The sequence below is a fragment of the Panthera tigris genome, chromosome D2 (genome assembly GCF_018350195.1).
Source record: "Panthera tigris isolate Pti1 chromosome D2, P.tigris_Pti1_mat1.1, whole genome shotgun sequence".
In the NCBI taxonomy this organism is placed as follows: Eukaryota; Metazoa; Chordata; class Mammalia; order Carnivora; family Felidae; genus Panthera; species Panthera tigris.
The window spans coordinates 45,344,065-45,369,043 of record NC_056670.1 but is presented as its reverse complement, the minus strand read 5'-3'; the positions used below and the strand labels follow the sequence as shown (position 1 = coordinate 45,369,043).

The 24,979-nt window shown below is 36.3% G+C and overlaps 1 protein-coding gene across 9 annotated transcripts in view; it reads left to right on the top strand.

The window, feature by feature from the left end:
• The window catches only part of PTPN20 (protein tyrosine phosphatase non-receptor type 20), a 117,270-nt gene that overhangs the window by 35,463 nt on the left and 56,828 nt on the right, over positions 1–24,979 (top strand). For all 9 annotated transcript variants that reach the window (XR_006209035.1, XR_006209034.1, XR_006209033.1 and 6 more), the window contains one exon: positions 21,108–21,205. Coding sequence is in view for 5 of the 9 variants with exons in the window: in XM_042960266.1 (XP_042816200.1) it covers positions 21,108–21,205 (98 nt within the window). In the remaining 4 variants the exon portion in view is untranslated. The remainder of the gene's footprint in view (positions 1–21,107; positions 21,206–24,979) is intronic.

Here is a 24,979-nt window from a genome sequence, read left to right as displayed (position 1 = left end):
TTGCTTGTCATGTGGTGTTTGGACCTTTAACTAGGTGTGCTTTGATTTGTTTGTTAAAATAAGCCTTGCACCTGCCATGCTGTCTCCCTCCAACTGTGGAGATCCTTCTGCCAGGCCACAGATCGATTTCCTAAGTGTTCCACATGATCTGACCTCAACACAGCTGTGTTTGATGGATGTGGAAAGCCCAGGGTCCCCCTACTTCTCTGTCAACTTAACTCGTTCACCCTAAGAACTAAATTACTTTAAATGAATTAAAATCTGTAGTCACATACACAGTCCCCAAATCACCTTTAAAAGCATTTATAGTGTTCATGGAATTCCAGCTGAATTTATATTCTCTTTTCTGGGCTCCCTTAAGCCTTTATTTATATTCTTATTTGAGTGCTTGTTTTATTGTCTCATGTTATAATTACTTTTATACTTCCTTATTGAAGTACAGACTTCTTGAGGATAAAGGTTGAGTCTTTTTCTTCTTTGCTTAAGCACGCTCAGTGCTTTGTATATTGTAAATATATAATGTTTAATAAATGTTGAGTTGAACGTGATTTCAGAGCTGCTCTTAGTGGTGGGAAAAATCAAAGAACAAAAGAGGTACCCCGATCTGTGGTTTCTGCAATATATTGTCCTTAAAGAAATGACAGATTAGCAGTTTTGATTTATGCCAAATTTCGATGAACCAAACAGATAGCTTATGACACATTAAGTGAATGAAATGATCTTTAAGAACTGAGCTTCACTAAGAACAAGAGGGATTAAACCAATCTCCATCTAGAGTAATCTAGAGCAGCCCTGGATCAAGACGAAGCTTTCTTCATCCTGATAGTGTAATTGTTCTCCTTCCTGGCTACCCTAAGATTAGGATGACCCAAACCTCCAAACCCCAGGAAATTATTTGTTTGGAGAATTTCATGGCCCTGAAGCTTCCCTGGAATCCCTTTGCAAAGTGAAATAGGTGCTTGAATTTAGCAATGTTTGCTGAAGTCAGGAGTCATCCTTTTAGGATTCCAAAAGTGGTAGAATACACAGGAGATTCATTTACTAGTTTAACTAGTTTACTAGCCATTTATATGTCCCATTGGCAAAGTCTATGTGAAGATCATCAGCCTTCTTCATGTTTTAGTCTCCTTAAAGCTTAACCACAGTGACCTGAAATTTCTGGTGATTTTGATGCATCAGGTCCGGTATTCTGAATTATTCAGAACCGTGTAGGCCCTAAGCTAGCTACCTAGCCCAGAGTTTATGCTACTCTCTGTTAGTTCCTGAGGATCCTGGAAGAGAGCATCATTTTCATTATGGTAAATGTCCAGGCCACAATAGACCAGTAGGTTCTTTGCGCTAGTTCACTTTTAGTTTTTATAGCCAACCCCACTTTTTCTTGAGATACTTCTTTATCACCTTCCCACCCATGTGTCTGGGAAAGGGCAACATTTGTACCTTGTACTTTTTAAGGTTCTCTAAGTTCATGTCCCCTTATCAATAAGCCAGATGGGGTATTTAGAGGAGTCACTGGGAAGTACGTTTGGTACTGTGCCTCATATGAGTACAATGACAGGCTGCATAGCTCCTAAATAAATGTTGAATTAACGTACACCAGGTCATGAGATCAGTCCACACATCTTTCCTAATAATTATGTCCTTCCTTCTTAGTTCTCCTCTCTCTAGAATCATCCTGACTCTGGCCATTGGTCAAGGGGTCTCCATCCACAAGAAAGATTTATAGGATACCACACCAGAGGCTTCTACTAGCCTAGCTACTAGGCTACTAGGCCTCGGCTGCTAGCAGCCTCGGCTGCTACTAGGCCTCGGCGAGCCTTGCTCGCCATTGGAAAAATCCCACAGGCTTACCCAACTCCTGTGAAATCTCTACCACCTGACCCTTCAAGAAACCACATTCTGGATTTTTCCTAAATCACTGAAGTAATAAAGGTTGCCATCTTTCTACTACCATTAATTAATTCATTCACATTCTCCCTGGTTTTTAACTTCCTGACCATTCCGATATGCCAGTGTATAATGCCATGCACCTGGACTTTCAGGACATGCTCTACAAATAGCCTTCTTCAAGGCCTGCTCCAGTGCCTGAGCCGAGGAAAAAAGGTTGGACACCAGAGTAATTCATAGGAGCTTGAGGCTCAGACTTTTTTAGGGACAGGATCTCAGACTGAGCAAAAAAGGGACACCTTGCCTTATCCCAAGGCTAGGGAATCTAGGAATGAGTAGGGTGGGACAAGAGGATGTTCTCTCCAGCCTGCTGCTTTTAAACTTTCATGTCTGCCCATAAACAACACATGAGCACACATAAAAATGGGTCTCTTATGTGTGTTCATTTTCATGGACCATAAATTAAAGAATTTATGGCCTTGTGCCTTGTATGACTTTCCATTTCATATTTCATTCCTTGCACAGATGCCTAGCGCCTCTTCTCCAGTTTTGACCTGTTCCTTTCCTTCTTTGATTTTTATTTGCACTCTTCTTCTGGCCAAGGGATTTTCCTGGTCTTGGGAAAATACCATTTTAATCTACTAATCTAGAACCTGTGATAGAAGTCCACACCCTAACAGAAAAGCTTTCCATGTTGCCCAACACCTTGCATTTGTCCAGATCTGGTAAAAGTACTCTTATTGCTAGAGAAACGTGATAAGATGGACCACACAATGACAGTTGGTAACAAAATTCATCGTTCCACAAACATTTTTCTAGTGCATGTTTTGGCTTGGCCAGACATGGAAGGGAAGGGAAGTAGAGAAAGCATGGTCTCTCCCAAGAAGATTACAATATACTGTGGACATTTGTATGCAGGTAGATTGTAATAGAAATGTTTATCTTGTAATAGTCATATGGGGAAAGTGCTATAGTAATCTCAGCGGATTTGGAAAAGGAACTAAACAAGGTAAAATATAGTAAGAATAAAATTAAAGTTTTTTGTTTGTTAAAAATTCAGCTCTGAATATGACCAAGGTAAACTGTTTAAAATGTATTTAGGAGACAAGAACCTGAGCAATCCTTGCACTAAAACACGGCAGACTAAGTACAGGCTTTAGTGTATGCTCCCTCTAGAAATCCTACTAAAGAGGTAGTGAGGGAATGGAAAGATGTAAACCCATACAGACATCTTGACAGGAGAGGAGGCACTGGAAGGTGAAAGAGTCTAACCATTTTGGAAGATGGAAGGCAGATGAGTGATGACTTTAGCAGAGCAGAGGAGAAGAAACCCACTGCCAGAAAGGGATGAGGTAGGAGAAGCTGCCAATAAGAAATAGCTAGATTTTTGCATTAGAACTAAGAAGTATTCAGGAATTGAAGGTACTGAGTGAAACAGGAAAATTATTGAAAGCCTGTAATATTAGAATTTTCTAGACACAAGACAGTTGTTCTTTTCTTACCTTGGCTAAGCACAGGAGGCTTGCTCTGTAGAGGTGGAGGTGGAGGAGTTGTTTGGTTTGGAGGTTGGCTGGACTGGGAGGGGAGAGGGCTGCTACACTGAAAATGGAGTGGTAGTAGAAAGTTTGTGCTTAGCACAAGGTTAAGACTCTCCCTCCCTCCTTCCCATCAACCGTCCATTTTCTTCCACTCAGCTGTTAACAATGCTGGTAGCCAGGTTTATACACCATAGGCAGGAAATCAGAGGATTTATCTCTGGGGAAATTGGCTTTTCTGAGGAAACATCTACAGACTTTGGGAAGTTCTCAATTAAAGGACAATGTATGTGTATCTCCCTCTGTCTTTGAATTTTCATATAACAAGGACTACTTACTACTAGTCAAAGACACACACACACACACACACACACACACACACACACCTTCTTAATACCTTAGTGTTATGCATGAATGAATGGCCAAAGGTTACCAGATAGATATCTAAGGAAAGCCTTTGAGTAAAATAAACAAATGGGAAAAGAATGAATTCAGATAGCGCCTGGGTGACTCAGTCAGTTAAGTGTCTGACTTCGGCTCAGGTTATGATTTCACAGTTCATGGGTTCGAGCCCTGTGTTGGGCTCTGTGCTGACAGTTCAGAGCCTAGAGCCTGCTTTGGATTCTGTGTCTCCCTCTCTCTCTGCCCCTCCCCTGTTCATGCTTTGTCTGTCTGTCTGTCTGTCTGTCTCTCTCTCTCTCTCTCAAAAATAAATGTTAAAAAAAATTTAAAAAAAGAATGAATTCAGAGACAATGCAGGTAGAAAACAAATAAGTAAATACTGTAATTAATATGCTTAGAGAACTGAGACAATAGTGCAACAAGAAACGCGAACAGGATTGTCAAAACAAGGACCAATCAATCAATAAAAAGAGCTGTTAGAAATTTAGCAACTGCTAACAGAAATATCAGAATTGAATATAAAGTTAGATATATCTTTCAGAAAATAGGATAAAGAGATAAAAAATAGAGAAAAGATAAGATTAGAGGATGAATTCAAGATAGTCTGCATGTAACTAATAGGAATTCAGGAAAAAAAAAAGCAACTGAGGAGCTACTTACTAAAAAGTTCACAGACTGAAGGACATAAGTTTCTAGTTTTGAGAGTGAGTTCAAGTACTAGTGAAACAAAAGGAAAAAAAAGACACCACATCAAGGAACATTACTGTAAAATTTCCACTCACAGGGGAAAATCCCAAAAGCTTTCAGTGAGGGTGAATAAAACAGGTCCCAGGTTGTGCATTAGAGTCAGAATAGCATCATATTGGGGCACCTGGGTGGTTCAGGCAGTTAAGCGTCCAACTTTTGATTTCAGCTCCGGTCATAATCTCGTGGTTTGGTTCATGGGATCAAACCCTGAGTTGGGCTCCATGCTGCCAGCACGGAGCTTGGGATTCTCTCTTTCCCTCTCTTGCTGCCTTTCTCTCTCTCTCTCTCTCTCTCTCTCTCTCTCTCTCTCTCTCAAAATAAATAAATAAATAAACTTAAAAAAAAAAGAAAAGCATCATATTATTAACTTATCAAATTATCTCACTGGAAGCTACAGTAAAGGACTTCTCAGACATGAAGTAAGTTTTATCACATTTATTTTCAATGTAGAATAAGACAGGAATTGAAGGGAGTGGAATAAGGAAGTAGGGATGTGAATCCTGGAGAAAAGAACCTAATAGTAGATGTTACACCAGTGTACAAATGTGCCAAGAGCTATTGTGAAAAGGCATGTTCTGTGGTGCTCCAGAGGGCAGGGCATGGAATCCGAGATTACAAAGGGAGACTCTGGCTGAACTTGTGAATGACCTGTGGTATTCAGTGATGAAATCATGATTGTCTGATATGAGCCTATATAAGTTTGAATAGAATCATATAAGGGAATCTCTTGAGAGACTGCTAGACTATTAAATATAAAATCTAACTAGACGATGAGATGCTATTGTAACAATAAATGCCATTATGTATATAAATTAGTAGAGAGGAAGCTGTTATAGGCACAAAAAGTGGGTCAGTAAATCTAGCAGGTTTTTTAGTTTTAAAAAATTCTTAACAGAGCCCTGCATTCCTTTAAAGAAGGTAGGTTATTTAAAAAGTGCAAGGTCTAGTAAACTTGAAGGTTTTTCACTTATTCAAATCAAATTTTGAAAGCCTCAGACTTGACAAAATTCTCAAAAGCATTGTAGACAAGGAGACAATCCCTTTTTTCTAAAGGTTAAAGTCATATATGCTTGAAAAATCACTCAGCATTCAAGTGTCACTTCATTTAGCTACCTTGTATTAGAGGAAAACCCTTCCAAATATGGAAAAAAGCTGTCTCAAGTAATTTATTCAACTCATTAAATAATCAGGGAGTAGTGCTGGTTGAAAGAGCATTTTGAGCAACAGGGTATGTGTTGTCTATTAAGGAAGGCATTTCAAAATAACTTTGCTGAATTAGAAATAAAACTGATTAGTGTTCTACAGGGCATCAAAACCACAGCCTTTCTGTCAGGGGGCTCTTAACAAAATATTATTAAATTAATAACTTTACTTCTGATATGAATATATAACCTGCAATTTTAGTTATTTAATTATTATAACTTTATTTAATTATTTAATTTTTAGTTATTTAATTTAATTAAAATTAATTTAATTTTTAGTTATTTAATTATTTATAACTTACTGTGCTGTATGTCACCAACTGTTTTGACTCAGTAGAACTTTATGAAGTTTGAAAGCCTTTGAAAGGGCAGTGGGATAGAAATCAGGGAAATTTAGGATGGTCTATTAGATTTCCATTTTATGGATGTCTTAATTTATTAATTGTCCCATAATTGAAGGACATTTTGGGTTTTTTTCCCCAAATTTTTATTGTCCCAAACAGTACTATAGTAAACATCCTTGTTCTTCGATCAATATTTACATGTGTCAGTATTTCTTTATGAGAGATACATAGAGGAGGGATTTCTAGTTAAAATTTATGTACATTTAAGGGGATTGATACTATTTCAATTTACTTTCCCTTTAGCCTATTTCCCTAAACCCTCATCAATAGTGAATGTTATCCATTTTAATGATTTTTCCCAACTGATCAGTTAAAGTGGTATCACACTATTTTAATAAGCATTTTCCTGAATGCTGGCAAGGTTGTCATCTTTTTTATTTATTAGGCTATTTCCATTTCATTTGAATTTTCTGTTTTTTTTTTTTAAAAAAATTCATATATTCTGTATTTTATAGCTAGTAACCTTATCTTGAATACATAAATCAAAAATCTCCCAGCTTCTAGCTTGTCCTTTTTTCCTTGAATTTTTATTGAAATACAATAGAGTACTACCTCAATATAGTTTATTTTATATACATATGATAAAGTACTCATAAATGTACAAGCTCAGTGAATTTTCACAAAGGGAGTGCACCTTTGTAACCAGAACTCAGATCAAGAAGCAGGATGTTACCAGAATCCTAGTGCATCTTTTGAGTCCCTTTCTCTAAGGATAACTACTGCCCTTACTTCTAATACCTTAGTTTAATTTTGCTTGCTTTGGATCTTTATGTAAATGGAATCACATTTTATGTACTTTTTTGAGTCTGACTTCTTTTACTTAATGTTTTATTTGTGAGATGCAAACATGTTACTGTATGTAGTTGTGACTTGTGCATTCTTACTGCTGAGTAATATTCTACTCAATGGATATACTACAGTTTGTTTATTCATTGTTTTAAGTAAACAGAGTGTTAGTAGTCTTTATTACAAATGGTACTGCTATGAATATCCATGTAAATGTCTTTTGGTGAATATATACATAGGATATATACATAGGATATGTACATAGGGGATATATACATAGGAATATATGTACATTGGGGATATATACATAGGAATGAGATGCTGGTTCATAAAGTATGCATCTGTTGAGGTGTAGTAGCCGTGCCTACCAATTTTCCAAAGTGGTTAATCCACCAGCAGCGTTTGAAAGTTTCAGTGGTTCCACATCCTCGTCAAAACTTATTTGTATTATTTGTGTTTTTCACTTTGTCAACCTAGTGGCTGTGTAGTAACATTACATTTTGATTTTAATTTTTATTTCCTTGTTGATTAGTGAAGTTAAGTATTTTTTCATATCCTTCCTTATCTATTCTTTTTATCTGTGTTAGCTGTTCAGACACTTTTCCTGTTCTTCTATTAGGTACTCTCATTTTCTTATTCATTTGTAGAAGTCCTTTTTTTAAAAACATATTTATTTTGAGAGAGCGAGAGCACACATATGTGTGCATGCTGGGGAGGGACAGAGAGATGCGGAGGAAGAGTGAATCCCAAGCAACACAGAGCCTGTTGCAGGACTTGAACTCACAAACCATGAGATCATGACCTGAGCCAAAATCAAGCATTGGACGCTTAACCGACTGAGCCACTCATGTGCCCCCATTTGCAGAAGTTCTTTATGTGTCATTTAAATGAGTTTATTATAGGATATATGTATTGCAAATATCTTTTCCCATTCTGTAGTTTGTCTTTACTTTTTTTTAAGGTTTTTTTTTTAAGTTGTCTCTACACTTCATGTGGGGCTCCAACTCATGACCTCAAGATTGAGTTGTATGCTCTTCTGACTGAGCCACCCTGGCACTCTTGCCTTTTTACTTTCTTTTTTTTTTATTTTTTATTTTTTTAAAATTTTTTTTTTCAACGTTTTTTATTTTATTTTTGGGACAGAGAGAGACAGAGCATGAACTGGGGAGGGGCAGAGAGAGAGGGAGACACAGAATCAGAAACAGGCTCCAGGCTCTGAGCCATCAGCCCAGAGCCTGATGCGGGGCTCGAACTCACGGACCGCGAGATCGTGACCTGGCTGAAGTCGGACGCTTAACCGACTGCGCCACCCAGGCGCCCCGCCTTTTTACTTTCTTAATAATATCATTTGATGAAGAGAAATTTTTAATTTTAAGGAAGTCCAGTTTTTCAATGTTTTTCTTTATGACTGGTGTTTGTTTTAGGAATATTCACTTTCTGAAGGTCATGAAGATATTTTCTTATATTTTCTTCTAAAGGCTTATTGTTTAACTTCTCAAATTTAGATCTGTGATCCTTCTGGAATGTTTGAATATGGATATTTAATTGAACCAGCACCAGATAATTAAAGACTTATTTTTTTTTAAATATGTTCATGAGAGGTAGTGGTGTTTTCTTTTAATATTCTTGTCTTTTTTTTGATAGCAGGGGATGTCTGGTGTCATAAAGCGTTTTTGGGACGTATTCTATCTTCTTTTATTTTCTGAAATTCTCTGTGTAGAATTGGTATTATTTATTCCTGAAATATTTGGTATAAGTGAAGTCATAGAGCCCTAGAGGTTGTTTGCATGTCTTTTCCAAGATTTTTGACCCAAATTCAACTTCTTTATTTGGACTTTCTGTTTCTTACTGTGTCTGTGTTTAAAATTTGTGTCTTTACATTGATGAAAGAAAAGGAAGAAGGCACAAATGAACGGAAAGTTATACCCTGTTCATGGGAAGAATTAAAACTGTTAAAAATGTGCATACTACCCAAAGTCGTTTATGGATTCAGTGCAATCCCTATTGATACTCCAATGGAATTCTGTACAGAAGTAGAAAAACAATCCTAAAATTTATATGGCACCACAAAAGACCATAACACTTTGTATTTCAAGCTATATTATAAAGCTATAGTGATCAAAACAGTATGGTACTGACATAAAAACAGATACATAGACCAATGGAACAGAACTGAGAACCCAGAAATACACTCATGCATATATGGTCAACTTCTGTTTTACATGGGAGCTAAGAATATTCAATGGAGAAAAGACAGTCTCTTCAATAAATCGTACTGGGAAAATGAAATATTCACATGTAAAAAATGGAACTATACACACACAGGAATATTATTCAGCTATAAAAAAGAAGGAAAACCCTCTATTGCAATTACATGGATGGAACCTGAGGGCATTATGCTAAGTGAAAAAAATCAGAGAGACAAAGACAAATACTGTGTGGTCTCACTTATGTGTGGAATCTGAACAAATGAAAAAGTGCACAAAACCTTAGAAAAAGAGATCAGATTTGTGGTTACCAGAAGTGGAGGGGGTGGGTTGAGGTGGAGATTTGGATGAAGATAGTCAAAAGGTACAAACTTACAGGTATAAGATAAAAAAGTGCTAGGGATGTCATATACAACCTGATGTCTCTCTGGTTAACAGTGTTGTGTGTTGTATGTGAAAGTTGTTAAGAGGATCTGTATGAGATGCTGAATGCTAACTAAACTGGTTTGGTAGTCATTTCTGGGTGTACATAAGTCAGATCATTGTGCTGTACACCTTAAACATATACAATGCTGCCTGTCAGTTATAGCTGATAAGACTGGGAATTAATGGGTGAATGGATAATCAATATGTGGTATATTCATACAATAGAATATCATTCAACCTTAAAAAGGAAGAAAATCCTGTCACATGCTACAACATGGATGAATCTTGAGGATATTATGCTAAGTAAAATAAGCCAGTCACAAAAGGACAAGTACTGTATGATTCTACTTGTATGAGGTATCGTAGATGGTCAAATCAATAGAAACAGAAAGTACAATAGTGGTTACTAGGGCCTGGGGGGAGTGGGAAAAGTGGAGTTGTTGTGTAATGGGTACTAAGTTTCAGATTTGCAAGATAAAAAATGTTCTGGAGGTCTGGTTCACAACGATATGCATGTAGTCAACACTTCTGAGCTGTATACTTAAGAATGGTTATGATGGTAAATTTTATGTTTTATGTTTTGTACCACAACAAAAGCAAGTGGGGGGCAGTGCTAGGGTTGGAAAATTATCATTTTGTACCCATTATAAAAGACTGAATCAGGCAAAAAGCGACAATGGATGTTAAACAAGGTGAAAATTTTGATGAAGAGCAGAATGTATGTGTGGTTGCAGGGTAGGGATAGGGATCCAATGCCTAAATGGAGGGCGCGTGGCTCCTGTGTTACCTACCACCCTAGGAAGAGGTCAGATGTGCAGAGGTGGAGGATTGGTCTGTTATGCATCAAGGATGCAAGGGAATTCCAACTGATGGATTTATTTTGTCTGTGAAGTGCAGGTTGGTCCACTGCTGGGAGTGAGGGGAAGATATGGATATGTTACAGGCTTAGGAGAATAGGCAAGATTTGAAACAACTTTTGGGAGGACCAGGAAAGTAAGTGAATCTCCCAAATCTACTAGACCCATTGAATGCCAGGATTAGGTACTGTTGTGAATGGTAGAAAAACTGAAACACTGATGGCTTTTAAGAGCTGTAAGGTTATTTATTTCCCATATAAAGGTCTGAGATAGACAGCCCAGGACTAGAATTTGGTGCTGCTCCAAGAAGTTTTCTAAAGAAACGTATTTGACATAAAATATTATAGGTTTGGGAGAGGAACACCACAGAAGTGAAGTTCCCTTCTTGTCACATGATATCAGGAGGCACATGACATCCACATGGCACTACTGACAATGGTTAAGGTGGTATTTACTAGAGGTGTTTTCTCTACTACAAATTTATTGTGTTTCCCTTTTCTCACTCTTTGGAAGTGAGCCACTAAGTGTAGTCTGCTCTCATGAGTGGGGAAGGGAGCAAGAATTAAACTCTACCTGTTGGAAGAGGAGGTATATATATGGTTTTTGGGATTATTCTATAAAAATATTTTCTCTCTTCTCCCCTACTTATTTATTTGATCATTTGTTTATGAGTTTGGAATCATTTGTATTTATTTTATACTTTATTATAATCCAATTGTCATTTAGCTTATTGTTCAAATTGTTCTAGCCTTGGCCCTTGGAATGTCTTTCAGGTTGACTCCTGTGTCTTGTCTTTATCCCATATTTGTGTTTTGGGTTTTTCTTTTATTAGCATTTCATTAATTTATTGCTTTGCAAGATACTGCAGGCTTATCTTGTATTTACCCACACCCTAGCCCTAAATTCAGCCATTTCTCCACAGAGATTTGTTTCCTTTTATTGGAGAATAGTATTTAGGAACCAAGATCTGGGCACTGGGCTTTTTGTTGCTACTGTAGTATCATTGTTTCTAGCTTCTGGATAGTTCTTTTCAACAGATTGAAAAATAATCACATGGTTTAATGGAATAAATCTTAAAAAATGTAAATGAAGAAAGTGAATTCTTGAAACATTAACAGTAATAACCAACATGTTAAATGCTGACCCTGTGTGAAGCACTTTGTTGAGTGCTTCAGGTATAATACCTCATCTAATCATTATAACATCTTTTTTTTTTAAATATCCTTTAGTTAACATACAGTGTAGTCTTGGCTTCCAGAGTAGAACCCAGTGATTCATCTCTTACATATGACACCCAGTGCTCATCCTGAAAAGTACCCTCCTTAATGCCCATCACCCATTTAACACATTGCCCCTGCCCACCCCCCCACCCCTCACCCCTCCCATCCAGCAACCCTCAGTTTGTTCTCTGTGTGTAAGAGTTTTTTATGGTTTGCCTCCTTCTCTATTTTTCCTTCCCTTCCCCTGTGTTCATCTGTTGAGTTTCTCAAATTCCACATATGAGTGAAATTGTATGATACCTGTCTTGCTCTGACTTATTTCACTTAACATAATACCCTCCAGTTCTATCCACATTGTTGCAAATGGCAAGATTTTATTCCTTATTTATCACTGAATAGTATTCCATTGTATGTGTGTGTGTGTGTGTGTGTGTGTGTGTGTGTGTGTGTATACCACACCTTAATCCATTCATCATTTGATGGACATTTGGGCTCTTTCCATAATTTGGGTATTGTTGATAGTGCTGCTATAAACATTGGGTGCATGTGCCCCTTTGAATCAGCATTTTTGTATCCTCTGGATAAATTCCTAGTACTACAGTTGCTGGATCATAGGGTAGTTCTCTTTAATTTTTTGAGGAACCTCCATAATGTTTTCTAGAGTGGCTGTACCAGTTTGCATTCCCACCAACAGAACAAAGGGTTCCCCTTTCTCCCCATCTTCTCCAACATCTGTTGTTTCCTGAGTTGTTAATTTTAGCCATTCTGACAGGTGTGAAGTGGTATCTCATTGTGGTTGTGTCTTTTTTATATATAATTTATTGTCAAATTGGTTTCCAAAGCAATCTATGCATTCAATGCATTCAATACATTCAATGCAATCCCAATCAAAATTGCACCAGCATTCTTCTAGAAGCTAGAACAAGCAATCCTAAAATTTGTATAGAATCTCATTGTGGTTTTGATTTGTATTTCCCTGATGATGAGTGATGGTGAGCATCTTTTCATGTGTCTGTTAGCCATCTGCATGTCTTCTGGAAAAGCGTCTCACCACTGTCGCTCAACATAATGTTGGAAGTCCTAGCCTCAGTAATCAGACAACAAAAAGAAAACGTGTCTATTCATGTCTTCTGCCCATTTCTTCACTAGATTATTTGGTTTTTGGGTCTTGAGTTTAGTAAGTTTTTTATAGATTTTGGATACTAGCCCTTTATCTGATATGTCATTTGGAAATGTCTTCTCCCATTCTGTCGGTTGCCTTTTAGTTATGTTGATTGTTTCCTTCTCCGTGCAGAAGCTTTTAATTTGGATGAGGTCCCAGTAGTTCATTTTTTGCTTTTGTTTCCCTTGCCTCCAGAGACATGCTAAGTAAGAAGTTTCTGTGGCCTTGGTCAGAGAGGTGGCTGAAGGATTATCCTGTAGGATTTTGATGGCTTCCTGTCTTACATTTAGGTCTTTGATCCATTTTGAGTTTATTTTTGTGTATGGTGTAAGAAAGTGGTCCAGGTTCATTCTTCTGCATGTTGCTGTCCAGTTCTCCCATTTGCTAAAGAGACTGTCTTTTTTCCACTGGATACTCTTTCCTGCTTTGTCAAAGATTAGTTGGCCATACATATATGGGTCCATTTCTGGGTTCTCTATTCTGTTCCATTGATTTATGTGTCTGTTTTTGTGCCAACACCATACTGTCTTGATAATTACAGCTTTGTAATACAGTTTGAAGTCTGGAATTGTGATGCCTCCAGCTTTGGTTTCCTTTTTCAACATTACTTTGGCTATTCTGTATATTTTCTGGTTCTGTACAAATTTTAGGATTGTTTGTTGTAGCTCTGTGAAGAATGCTGGTATAATTTTGATAGGGATTGCATTGAATGTGTAGATTGCTTTAGTTAGTATCAACATTTTAACAATATTTATTCTTTCAATCCATGAGCATGGAACGTTTTTCCATTTCTTTGTGCCTTCTTCAGTTTCTTTCATCAGCTTTCTATACTTTTCAGCATACATACCTTTTACCTCTTTGGTTAGGATTATTCCTAGGTATTTTATGGTTTTTGGTGCAGTTGTACATGGGATTCCTTGATATCTTTTTCTGTTGTTTCATTATGTGGTTTATAGAAATGCAACCAATTTCTGTGTATTGCTATTATATCCTGCAACTTTGCTGAATTCACGTATCAGCTCTAATAGTTTTTTGGTGGAGTCTTTCGGGTTTTCCACGTAGAGTATCATGTCATCTGTGAAGAGTGAAAGTTTGACTTCTTTGCAATTTGGATGCCATTTATTTCTTTTTGTTGTCTGATTGCTGAGGTTAGGTCTTCCAACATTATGTTGAGCAACAGTGGTGAGAATGGACATCCCTGTCGTGTTCCTGATCTTGGAGGGAAAGCTCTCAGTTTTTCCCTGTTGAGGATGATATTGGCTGTGGGCCTTTCATATATGGCTTTTCTGATGTTCCTTGCATCCCAACTTTCTTGAGGGTTTTTACCAAGAAAGGATGCTGTTTTATGTCAAATGCTTTTTCTGCATCTATTGAAAGCATCATATGGTTCTTATCCTTTCTTCTATTAATGTGACCTTAGCACTTAATTGATTTGCAAATATTAAAACCAGCCCTGCAGCCCAGGAATAAATCACACTTGATCATGGTGAATAATTCTTTTAATGTACTGTTGAATTCGATTTGCTAGTATCTTGTTGAGAATTTTTGTATCCAGGTTCATCAGGAATATTGGCCTGTAATTCTCCTTTTTAGTGGAGCCTATGTCTGGTTTTGGAATCAAGGTAATGCTGACTTCATAGAATGAGTGTGGAAGCTTTCCTTCCATTTCTGTTTTTTGGAACAGTTTGAGAAGAATAGGTGTTAACTCTGCTTTAAATGTCTGGCACAATTCCCCTGGGAAGCCATCTGGCCCAGGATTCTTACTTCTTGGGAGATTTTTTGATAACTGATTCAATTTCTTTGCTGGCTACATGTCAGTTCAGATTTTCTATTTCTTCCCATTTGATTTTTGGTAGTGTGTGACTGTCTAGGAATTTTTCCATTTTTTTCCAGATCGTCCAGTTTGTTGGCATATAATTTTTCATAGTATTCTCTAATAATTGTTAGTATTTCTGTGGTGTTGGTTGTGATCTCTCCTCTTTCATTCGTGATTTTATCTATTTGGGTCCTCTGTCTTTTCTTTTTGAGAAGTCTGTATGGGCATTTATCAGTTTTGTTTATTCTTTCAAAACATCAGCTTTTAGTTTCATTGATCTCTTGTACTATTTTTTTTTATTCTATATTGCTTATTTCTGCTCTGATCTTTGTTATTTCCCTTCTTCTGTGGGCTTTGGGCTTGATTTGCTGCTTCTTTTCTAGCACCTTTAGGTGTAAGGTTAGGTAGTATATTTAGAACCTTTCTTGCTTCTTGAGATAGTACTGAATTGCAATGTATTTTCCTCTTAGGACTGCCTTTGCTGCATTTCAAAGGGTTTGGACTGTTATGTTTTAATTTTCACTTGTTTTCATGTATTTTTAAATTTCTCCTTTAATTTCCTGGTTAACCCATTCGTTCTTTAATAAGATGTTTTTTAACCTCCATGTATTTGAGGGCTTTCCAAATATTTTCTTGTGGTTGATTTCAAGTTTCATAGTGTTGTGATCTGAAAATATGCATGGTATGATCTTAGTCTTTTTGTACCTGTTGAAGGCTGTTTTGTGACCCAATATGTGATCTATTTTGTTGAATGTTCCATGTGCACTTGAGAAGAATGTGTATTCTGCTGCTTTAGGATAAAATATTCTGAATGTATCTGTTAAGTCCATGTGGTCCAATGTGTCATTCAGAGCTGTTGTTTCCTTACTGAGTTTCTGCCTAGATTATCTGTCCATTGTTGTAAGTGGAGTATTACGGTCTCCTACAATCATGGTATTATTATCAATAAGTTTGCTTATGTTTGTGATTAATTGATTTATATATTTGGGTGCCTCCACGTTAGGACATAAATATCTTTGATTCTCTGGGATTCAAAACCCGAAGCCTTAAAGGACCCAGCTTGGTGTGTCTCCTCTCCCCTGTTCCAGAGTAGAGCCTTTCCACCTGCTGATAAAAGGCCTTTGGCTGGCGCCTGCAGGGTCTTTTGTCCTTGGGTACACAATAAACCCTCTTCCCAGAGTCCGAGAAAGGGACCGTTCTCTCTCAGTGCACCTCTGAGATTGCTGTACCACATTATGCACTCCAGGGCCTCTTTGCTCCTCCCCAGGAGCGTATGCCAAGGCTCCTGGATTCACTCCAGAGAAGGTTGTGCACTCGAACCTCTAAGTTTTAGCGCCTAAGGCTGTTTGCAAAAAAGAAAAACTGGCACTCTCTGTATTTCTCATTCCTCAGTCTGTGGTCCAGAGACGTTTTCCTCTTGTGCTAACTCCATACCACCCTTTCACAACCCCTCTTTCTGTCCCTTTTGTCTCTCCACAGAAGGGGTTCCCTCCCCTTCGTGCCTATGCTGTTTTATCTCCCCCAAGTCACATACACACACCTCGATCCTGCCAAGCTGTCTCCCTCCAACTGTAGAGATCATTCTGCCACTCTGCAGATTGATTTCTTGGATGTTCCAAGTGATCTGACCTCGATACGGTTGTGTTTGAGGGACGAGGAAAATCCCAGTTCCCCTACTTTTCTGCCATCTTAACTCCCTCCATCATTATAACATCCTTATGACACAGGCACTGTTAGCATTTCTGTTCTATAGATGATGAGCCTGAAGCATAGAGAGATTAGGGAACTTGAGCAAAATCATGAGCCGCATGAATGAACTGGGATCAAAGAGGTGAAATTAAGGTATGATATATGACACTTGGAAATTTACTGATTGTAATAAATCAAGAGAAACCTTCTGAGAAATTATTAAACAGTGAATTTTGATGAAATTTAATTTATCAGTTTTTCTTTTACCTTTCATGTTTTTTGTGTACTAAGACATTTGCATAATTGTAAATCACATTCTCTCCTGTTTATTTCTAAAATTTACAGTTTAGTTTTTAGATTTAGATCTCTGATTTATTTCATTTCTTTTTTTTAAAATGATGTGACATAAGGATTTTCTTTTTCTTTCCATGCTATTTCAGAATTACTTTTTGTAATTAATTACCATTAAATTACCCCCAAAAAATAATAGCAACAATTTTGGGGGCACCTGGGTGGCTCAGTTGGTTAGGCATCCAACTCTTGGTTTCGGCTCAGGTCATGATCTCACGGTTTGTGGGTTTGAGCCCTGCATTGGACTCTCTGCTGGTAGCACAGAGCCTGCTTGGGATTCTCTCTGTCCCTCTCTTTCTGCCCCTCCACCATTCTCGCTGTCTCTGTGTCTCTCAAAATAAAAATAAATAAACTTTAAAAAATGCTTTAAGAATAGCAACAGTTTTGAAAAAGAACAACATTGAAAGACTTAAACCACTTGATTTCTAGACATCTTACAGAGCTGTAATAATTAAGATACCATGACACTAGCATAAGGACAGAAGTATGAATCAATGGAACCAAGTAAAAAGTCCAGATATAATTCTACACATATATATTCAGTGATTTTTAGTATGGTGCAGTTTTAGCATTCAGTATCAGGAGTGTTAAATGTGCACCCTCAGCATTCAGGAGACCAATGACTTTTTGCTCAGCTTTTTTGGTGGTTAGAGGAGTTGTCCAGAGGACATGCAATGAATTTTATTTATTCTCAAATCAGCAGAGGTTGCTTGTTACTTCCAACTAAGAGTATCTGCTAGTTTAATATACTTTACTCGTTATTTTCTATTGGCTTGTCTTCCTATTGAATTTCAAGAATTCTATATGTATCCTAGATATATATCCTTTATATCCCTTCTTCCTGGTGAATGCATTTTTAAAGCTTTGTTGACAGTATATTTTATTTTTGTTTTTTTAAGAATTTATTTTTAAGTAATCTCTACACCCAAGATGGGGCTTGAATACACAACCCTGAGATCAAGAGTCAGATGCTCTTTTGACTGAGCCAGCCAGGTGTACCCCTGTTGACAGTATTTTTTATTGAATATTCAGATTTATCAATATTTTCTTCTATAAGTTGTGTTTTTGTAATTCAAAAATCTATTCCTATGCTGAGATAATAAAAATAGCCTCTTTTATTTTATCTTGTATATTTTGATCTTTGATCTTATCATGCTCTGAGATAGGGATATAATCTTTTTTTTTTTTTTTTTTTTTTTCTGGTGGGAAAGCCAGTTCCCCAACCCCATTTGTTTTAGTGTTTTCCCTACTGGTCGGCAGTGCCACCACTATCAAATGGCAAAGGCTCTCATGTGCCTGTGTCTGTTTTTGAATCCCTGTTCTCTTTTCTTCATCTGTTTTTCTATTCTTACATTAATTCACATTGTTGATTACTTTAGCTTATAATGAGTATTGGTATCTGATAGGGCAAATGCCCCCAAACTGTTCTCCTTGTCCAAGTTGTCTTTGCTGTTCTTAGACTTGTATTCTCTAGTTTGTCTACATACAGAGCGCGCGCGCGTGCGCGCGCGCACACACACACACACACACACACACACACACACACATTCTACTTGAATTTTGATTGGATTTACATTGAATCTGTGAATTAGTTTAAAGGATTCTTATCATTATTATGATACTGGGTTTTCTTCTATATGAATATGGGTTCATTAGTAATTGTATTTTTTTTTACACTTCAATAAAATGTTTGCAATTTTTACTATATATTTTTGGTTTATTTCTAGTTACCTTATATTTTTATTTCTATTGTGAATGATACATTTTCTTTTGTTGCAATGTCTAGTTGGTTATTGTTGGTTTATGGAATGTTTCTAATTTATTATCAGCTATCCTGTCAAACTTTCTTATTTCTAGTGTTTGACTATAGAGTCTCTTTAATTTTCTGTGTAAGACAATTACAGTATTTATATATATATGATTTACTTGCTTTGTTTCTGATCCCTAAGGTTTTTTTTCCCCTTTCTTCTTTTGTTTTAGTGCTTGGACCCCATATATTATTCAGTGTTAAATAAGGGTAGTAGTAGCAGGCATTTTTATGTTTTCCTTAAACAATGAGAATATGTCTAAAGTTTCACCATTAAGTATAATGTTGGCTCAATATTTTGAATAGATAACCTTTTCTATTAAAGAAGTTCCCTTCTATTTCTCCCTTGAAAGACTACTGAATTTTTCAAATGATTTTTTGTTATATGTTCAGATGATACTGTGATTTCTGTCCTTTAGTTAACATTTGTTATGTACCCATTTACATTGATAGATTTGTATGATATTGAGCATACGTTGAATTTTTTTGATAAATGTTACTTAAATCTACACATTTCTTTCATTGCACTTTTTACTAATATTTTACTTAGGATTTTTGCATCTATGTCCATTTTTGAATTTGGCTTATGATTTTTCTTACTTGTATTTTACATATTTTGTTTTTATGTGAGAATTTTCTTAACCTTTTAGTATAAATTTGGTAACTTTAAAAAAATCTCTAAAATAATTAGTATAAGAAAGATATTTTGTTCATTGAAAGCTTGATAAAATTTCATCTGGAAGCCTCTCTGGCTCCAGATGCCTTTTACCTCCTGGGGATGAGATTTTTTAATTATTGAACTTTTAAACTGGCTATTATATTATTCCTGCTTTCTACACATTCTTGAGTAGATTTTGATGGTTTATAATTCTCTATAAAAGTTTCCATTTCATCAAATTTGTCTAAAGATACTTACTTCTTTTAAGTTTCTTTTTAAAGTTTATTTATTCATCCTGAGAGATAGAGAATGTGTGTGAGTGGGGGTGGGGGCAGAGAGCAAAGGAGAGAGAGGATCCCAAGCAGGCTCCTTGCTGTCAGATGCTCCTTGAGCCAGATGCTAAGCTCAATCCCAGGAACTGTGAGATCATGACCTGAGCAGAAATCAAAGAGTTGACACTTAACCACTTAACTGACAGCCACCCAGGCACCCCAAAAGGATTTAGTTCTAAAAGTGATAGTTGGGGGGTGCCTGGGTGGCTCAGTCAGTTAAACATCTGACTTCAGGTCAGGTCATGATCTCCCAGTTCGTGGGTTTGAGCCCCGAGTCCGGCTCTGTGCTGACAGCTCAGAGCCTGGAGCCTGCTTTGGATTCTGTCTCTCTCTGTCTCTCCCACTGCCCCTACCCTGCTCACGCTCTGTCTGTGTCAAAAATAAACAAACAAACAAATAAATAAATAAAAGTGATAGTTGGGTCTGTGGCTGTGCCCTTTTTCCTTCTTAATGTTAATTAAATTGAGTAGTGAAAGAAGTTTGCATATTTTTAAGTCTTTTTTTCAAGTCTTTGATTTTGTTGATTGTTCTATTGTTTTAAATTATTTTCTATTTGCTGTATTTCTTGATGATGTCTTACTTTCTACTTTTTTTGGAGATTTCCTCAGTTTTTCTTAGCCTTTATGATTACATATAAACCTAATATTTGTCAGTTTTTCTGTTTTAGTTATAAATGTATTTAAAACTGTACATTTCCCCTTTAAACACTGCTTTAGCTAACTTTCACATTAGTTTTGATATGTTGTTTTTTCATTGATGTTTCTTAAGATAGATACATATATATATATATACATATGTATATGTATATAAAATCAACTCATGTGTTTTAATAGTTCACAATTTCTATTTGGTTTTCTTTTTAACACATTCACAAGTGCACTTTTTGTTACAAAGTACTTGTTTACTATATTTTTTACTATATTTTATACTACTGATTTTATAATAGCCATGTCACAAAATTTCTAAATCATAATATTTATGGCTGCTATGATATGGGGGACAGTACTCTGAAATCTTAGTTCTAAGATCAGAGAAAAATATTTCCTTTTGTTCCTCTCTGAAATACTCTGTTCAGTGAAAGAGAGTAATTAACAATGCTCCTACAATAAAACCAGCACAGAGTTTCCTAGGGAGGATTCATATTATATTCTTCAATAAAGCCTGAAATGATTTTTTATATACATTAACATTTTGCTTATTTATTTATGATTAATAATTCAAGAAGTCAAAGTGAGGAATATGTAACACGCTGCTCTTTATCCCAGAAGTAGACCCTGAAGAAAGAATTATATTCTGTAATACCTAGTACATATGTTCTGTAAGTTGTGTATATTTAGGATTTATCTGAAGAGTACTTTCTTAAATAATATGGAAGTTGGAACAAAGGGACCGCTCAAAAATTAACTTAAATTAACTGAGAATAATCCTAGAAGAAGGATCATGTTTGCTCTGTTATTTTTTTAACGCAGGGAGAAAAGTGATTAATACAGGAGATAAAGATGAGATGACTCTACAACAAGAAAGTAAATTCCCCTTATGTAGCTTGGCTTTTCTCATTAAGGCACACCCTTTCTCTGTGTAGCCCTTTGCATTTGATCAATTCTTCCCTTCTCTTTGTTCAGGAAAAGATATGGAGGGAGAGGACTCTAATTTGAAAGACGTGATTTCCTGGGAGAGTTTGCCTTCATCAAGTCAGACACCTAGATCAGTGACTCGTGAGGTAAAACTAGACGAGGGAATCTCTGCTAATTGATTGTGACTAATGCCTAAATCACTGAGTAAGCCCTCTAAGGAATAGGTGTCTATTTTGTTCTCCTCAGCATAATAATTCTCAGTTCCATTTCATTCTGGTGTTGAAGATGACCCAAATATCTATTTGAAAGAGTGCAACTCTTTGTGACTCTAAAGAAAAAAAAAACCTTTGATACTATTCTGGAAAGTTTACTTATTTTGGCATCTACTTCATTTTGTGCTACTGATAGAGATACAAAATAAATTTCACATAAAATTTGAAGCACTTTTAGGTATATTGATGATGGAATTTTTAATTGATAGAGACATGGTGCAGTATCTCCAAACCATGGAAAGGTAGAGAGTTGGGAAAAATCTGGGGCAAAAACTCTCACCTTGACATGTGTCTCCTCCCTTGTGGAGGTTAACTGCAAGGATTAAAGCACAAAAAGCGAAATGCATTGTCATCGTGTGGGTGGCTTGCAGTTTTTTTTATCTACTGGAACTTTGGGACTTCTACCATGTTGCTGTCCTCATACTCACATTCTGTAAGTTGCAGCATTATTAGAGATAAAAATAAGTACCAAGAACAGACATTGCTGTCCTAACTTTCCAGTTTGGTTGCCATCCCCACCCAAGGGCTGACAGTCATGCTGCTTTGAAAAACAGTGCTATGGTTTGATTGTTCTCTCTTGTAAGAATCTGTGCGTTCCTCTGTGACATGTAAGGTGGCTGCATCAGGGCCACCCACGATCACATATCTGACTGGCAGTCTCCAATTTTTAGTGTACTGCTGGGCTCTCAGCTCCATTGTTGATACTCTTCTCTGATCAGAAGGATTTTCTACTTGAAGGACTGATAATTTCAAAATGAGCACCTTCATAGAATGTCCCAAGTAGATCGTTTTTATAACCATGCTTGACTCCCTTCTAGAACTAAATACATTTTATTGTTTTTTTTTTACCCCCATATTTTATGGCTTGACATATCTAGGATAAGTTTTGATATCCTTTAAAGTTTCATTTTAGAAAAGAGTATCTTAGCAATCATTTCTGGATGGTTTTTAGAGTATGTTGGGAAAACCAGCTGATTTTACCAGAATTTGCTTTTAACATTTCATGAATTAATTTGATGTTACAGCCACTTGATGCCCTTTGAGTTATGATGCTGTCTGTAGGAATTATCTAGACTCATAGATGATTGTATTTGGAAGCTAGGTCAAATCATTTTTATTCCAACAATCATTTTAGACATGAAGAACCTAAGTCCTGGAGAGCTAAAATGATTTGTCTGTGATCATACAGCTCTTCAACCACAGAGAAAAGACTAGAAACCAGGCTCCTGTCTCCTAGTATTACTGCTTTCACTTTGTCCTCATATGTCCTTGGCGTATGCAGTGCAAAAAACCCAACTTAGGCTCCTCGTAAAAATTTATCTAGCCCTTTCTTTAATTTGACACAAATTTGATTCAGTGAGCAATCTCTGAAAAGACCTGACATCTTGGTAATTTAGTATATTTCTCCTTGTACCTTCTTGGCGTTGCTGGCCAAATCACATTTCATTCAATCAAAGATGTATTAGAGTCCTAAGTGAGCCTTTAATTTGAATTGCAGCCATCTAAAACAGTTCGCTTCTTGGATAAATGTAATCAAGTTGATTTTGAAGTGTGACTTGAAATATGTCTCAGGTTTAAATTATGGTAGGAATTCTTACTCAGGTGATGTCATTTTTCCTCAGTGAGCAAGTGCTAAGAAAATGGCTTTTTAAACATGTCTTGTTGGAAGAAGAGAGGGACTGTGTTGGTGCAATAGTATTGTTCTCCTTTTTCTCCATCCTCACATTCCTGTTTTAATTATCCTGAAATTGATGCTTAGGGATTTGTTTTACCAATTAGCATTGATAAACTAGCTTTCAGGACTAAGCCAACTCTGTAGAACTCATTTAATTCGTTGGTCATCTGTATAGGTTAATGAGAAGGAATCTTTGGGGAACATTTTCCCCCTGATACACAGAACAACACTAACAAAAGAGAGGTAATGTAGCTATAGTAATGTCAGACAAATGAACTTCAAAGCAAAAAACATTAGGCTTTAGAGGTCACTATATAATACGGGAAGGTTTAGTTCACAAGGAGGATATAAAATTCTAAATTTATAAGCACCAGAATATGTAAATCAGAATTACAAGTAAGAATTGATAATTTCACTATGAGAGTAGACCGTTTAAAAATATATCTTTATTAATAGAATAGATAATAGTTAAGAGCAGAGAAGTAACAAAAAAATTTAGCAAGATATATATAATGAACATATATATAGAACTTGCATCCAGAAGCTAGAGAACCCATATTCTTTTCAAGCATACATGGACCATTTATAAAAATTTACTATGTACCAAATCAAAATATATCTTAACAAATTTCAAATAATACTATATATTTAAGTTTATAGCGCTGACTGTGATGTCTGACATAAAGAAATTCACTTAGAAATCAACCACAAATAGAAAAAATATGCATTTGGAATTTAAAGACATACTCAAAACTTGTGGGTCAAAGAAGAAATCATAATGGAAATTTAAAATATTTATAATAAAATAAGTATAAAATTACAGTATATAAAAACGTGATTTTCTCATTATGCAGTAGTTAGCAAATGTATACCAAATATTAAGTACAAATTATCTACCATAATGGATTATACTGTTATATTTACAGCTATAAAGTATGTGGGAGTCAATTTAATAAATGGTATGAATTGCCTTTCCTGAGAATATTTAAAAGTATTTTGATGTATAGCTGTATCATATTAATGGATAAGAGGAGTTAATATAATAAAGAAAACAGTTATCTCTAATTTAAATAAGAAATGAATTTAACTTAATTTCAGTAAAAATTCCAAAGTTTTGTTTTGTTAGTGTATATTTGAGGTTTGATCAACTGATCAAAAAGCTTTTGGGAGAACAGAAGGTCAAGAATAGGCAAGACAGTATTAGGAAAGAAAGCAAGAGTATATATGTGGTGGAGGGGGCCATTGGCACTGCAGAGTGTCAAGGCCTATTAGAACGCTGTAGGAATTAAAGAAATGTGAAAACAGTATAGGAAGTGGCAAATAAGACCCATGAAACTGCATAGAAATTCTAGAAAAGACCTATACACATATGGGAACTTTTCATGTGACATTGTAGATTTCTAGAATGGTGTGCTCAATTAATGGTGCTGGTATAATTGGTTATTCCAACATGAAAAATAAAATGACATTATTGCCTGTGAGTAAAGATGAATTAACCTTTTCTTTTTCGCAACGAGAAAATGATCTTGTGTTAGCCTTCTAGCACCCTGTTTCTCTGGAAACCTGGTGAAAGTGGACGATCAGCTGTATTACCAGGTGGCATTGGCTATGATAAAAATGATCCCCAGACTGGGAGGATTATGACTAGGACAATAAATGTCTTAATGAGAGTACTAATGGCATGAATGTGGGAATCCCCTTGCAGTGAGCCCTAGGTTAGGTTCATGCATTCTTACAAGAGATATGGGTTCCTGTGCTGTTTGAGGTTTCTAAGGAGGGGGACTTAGGTACCCACCCACCCATTGCTTCACACCTGAGCTTACACTAGAATGCTGCTAGGACTCTTAATGAGGGCAAGCCTAAGACTGTCCTGCTCACATGTTGTGGTTTTCCACCGTATCCTCTGCAAAGCTCATCTGGTACCAGGTGTGGCCTACTGGATCTTGTGAATGTCCAGTTGAACGCAAGATCAT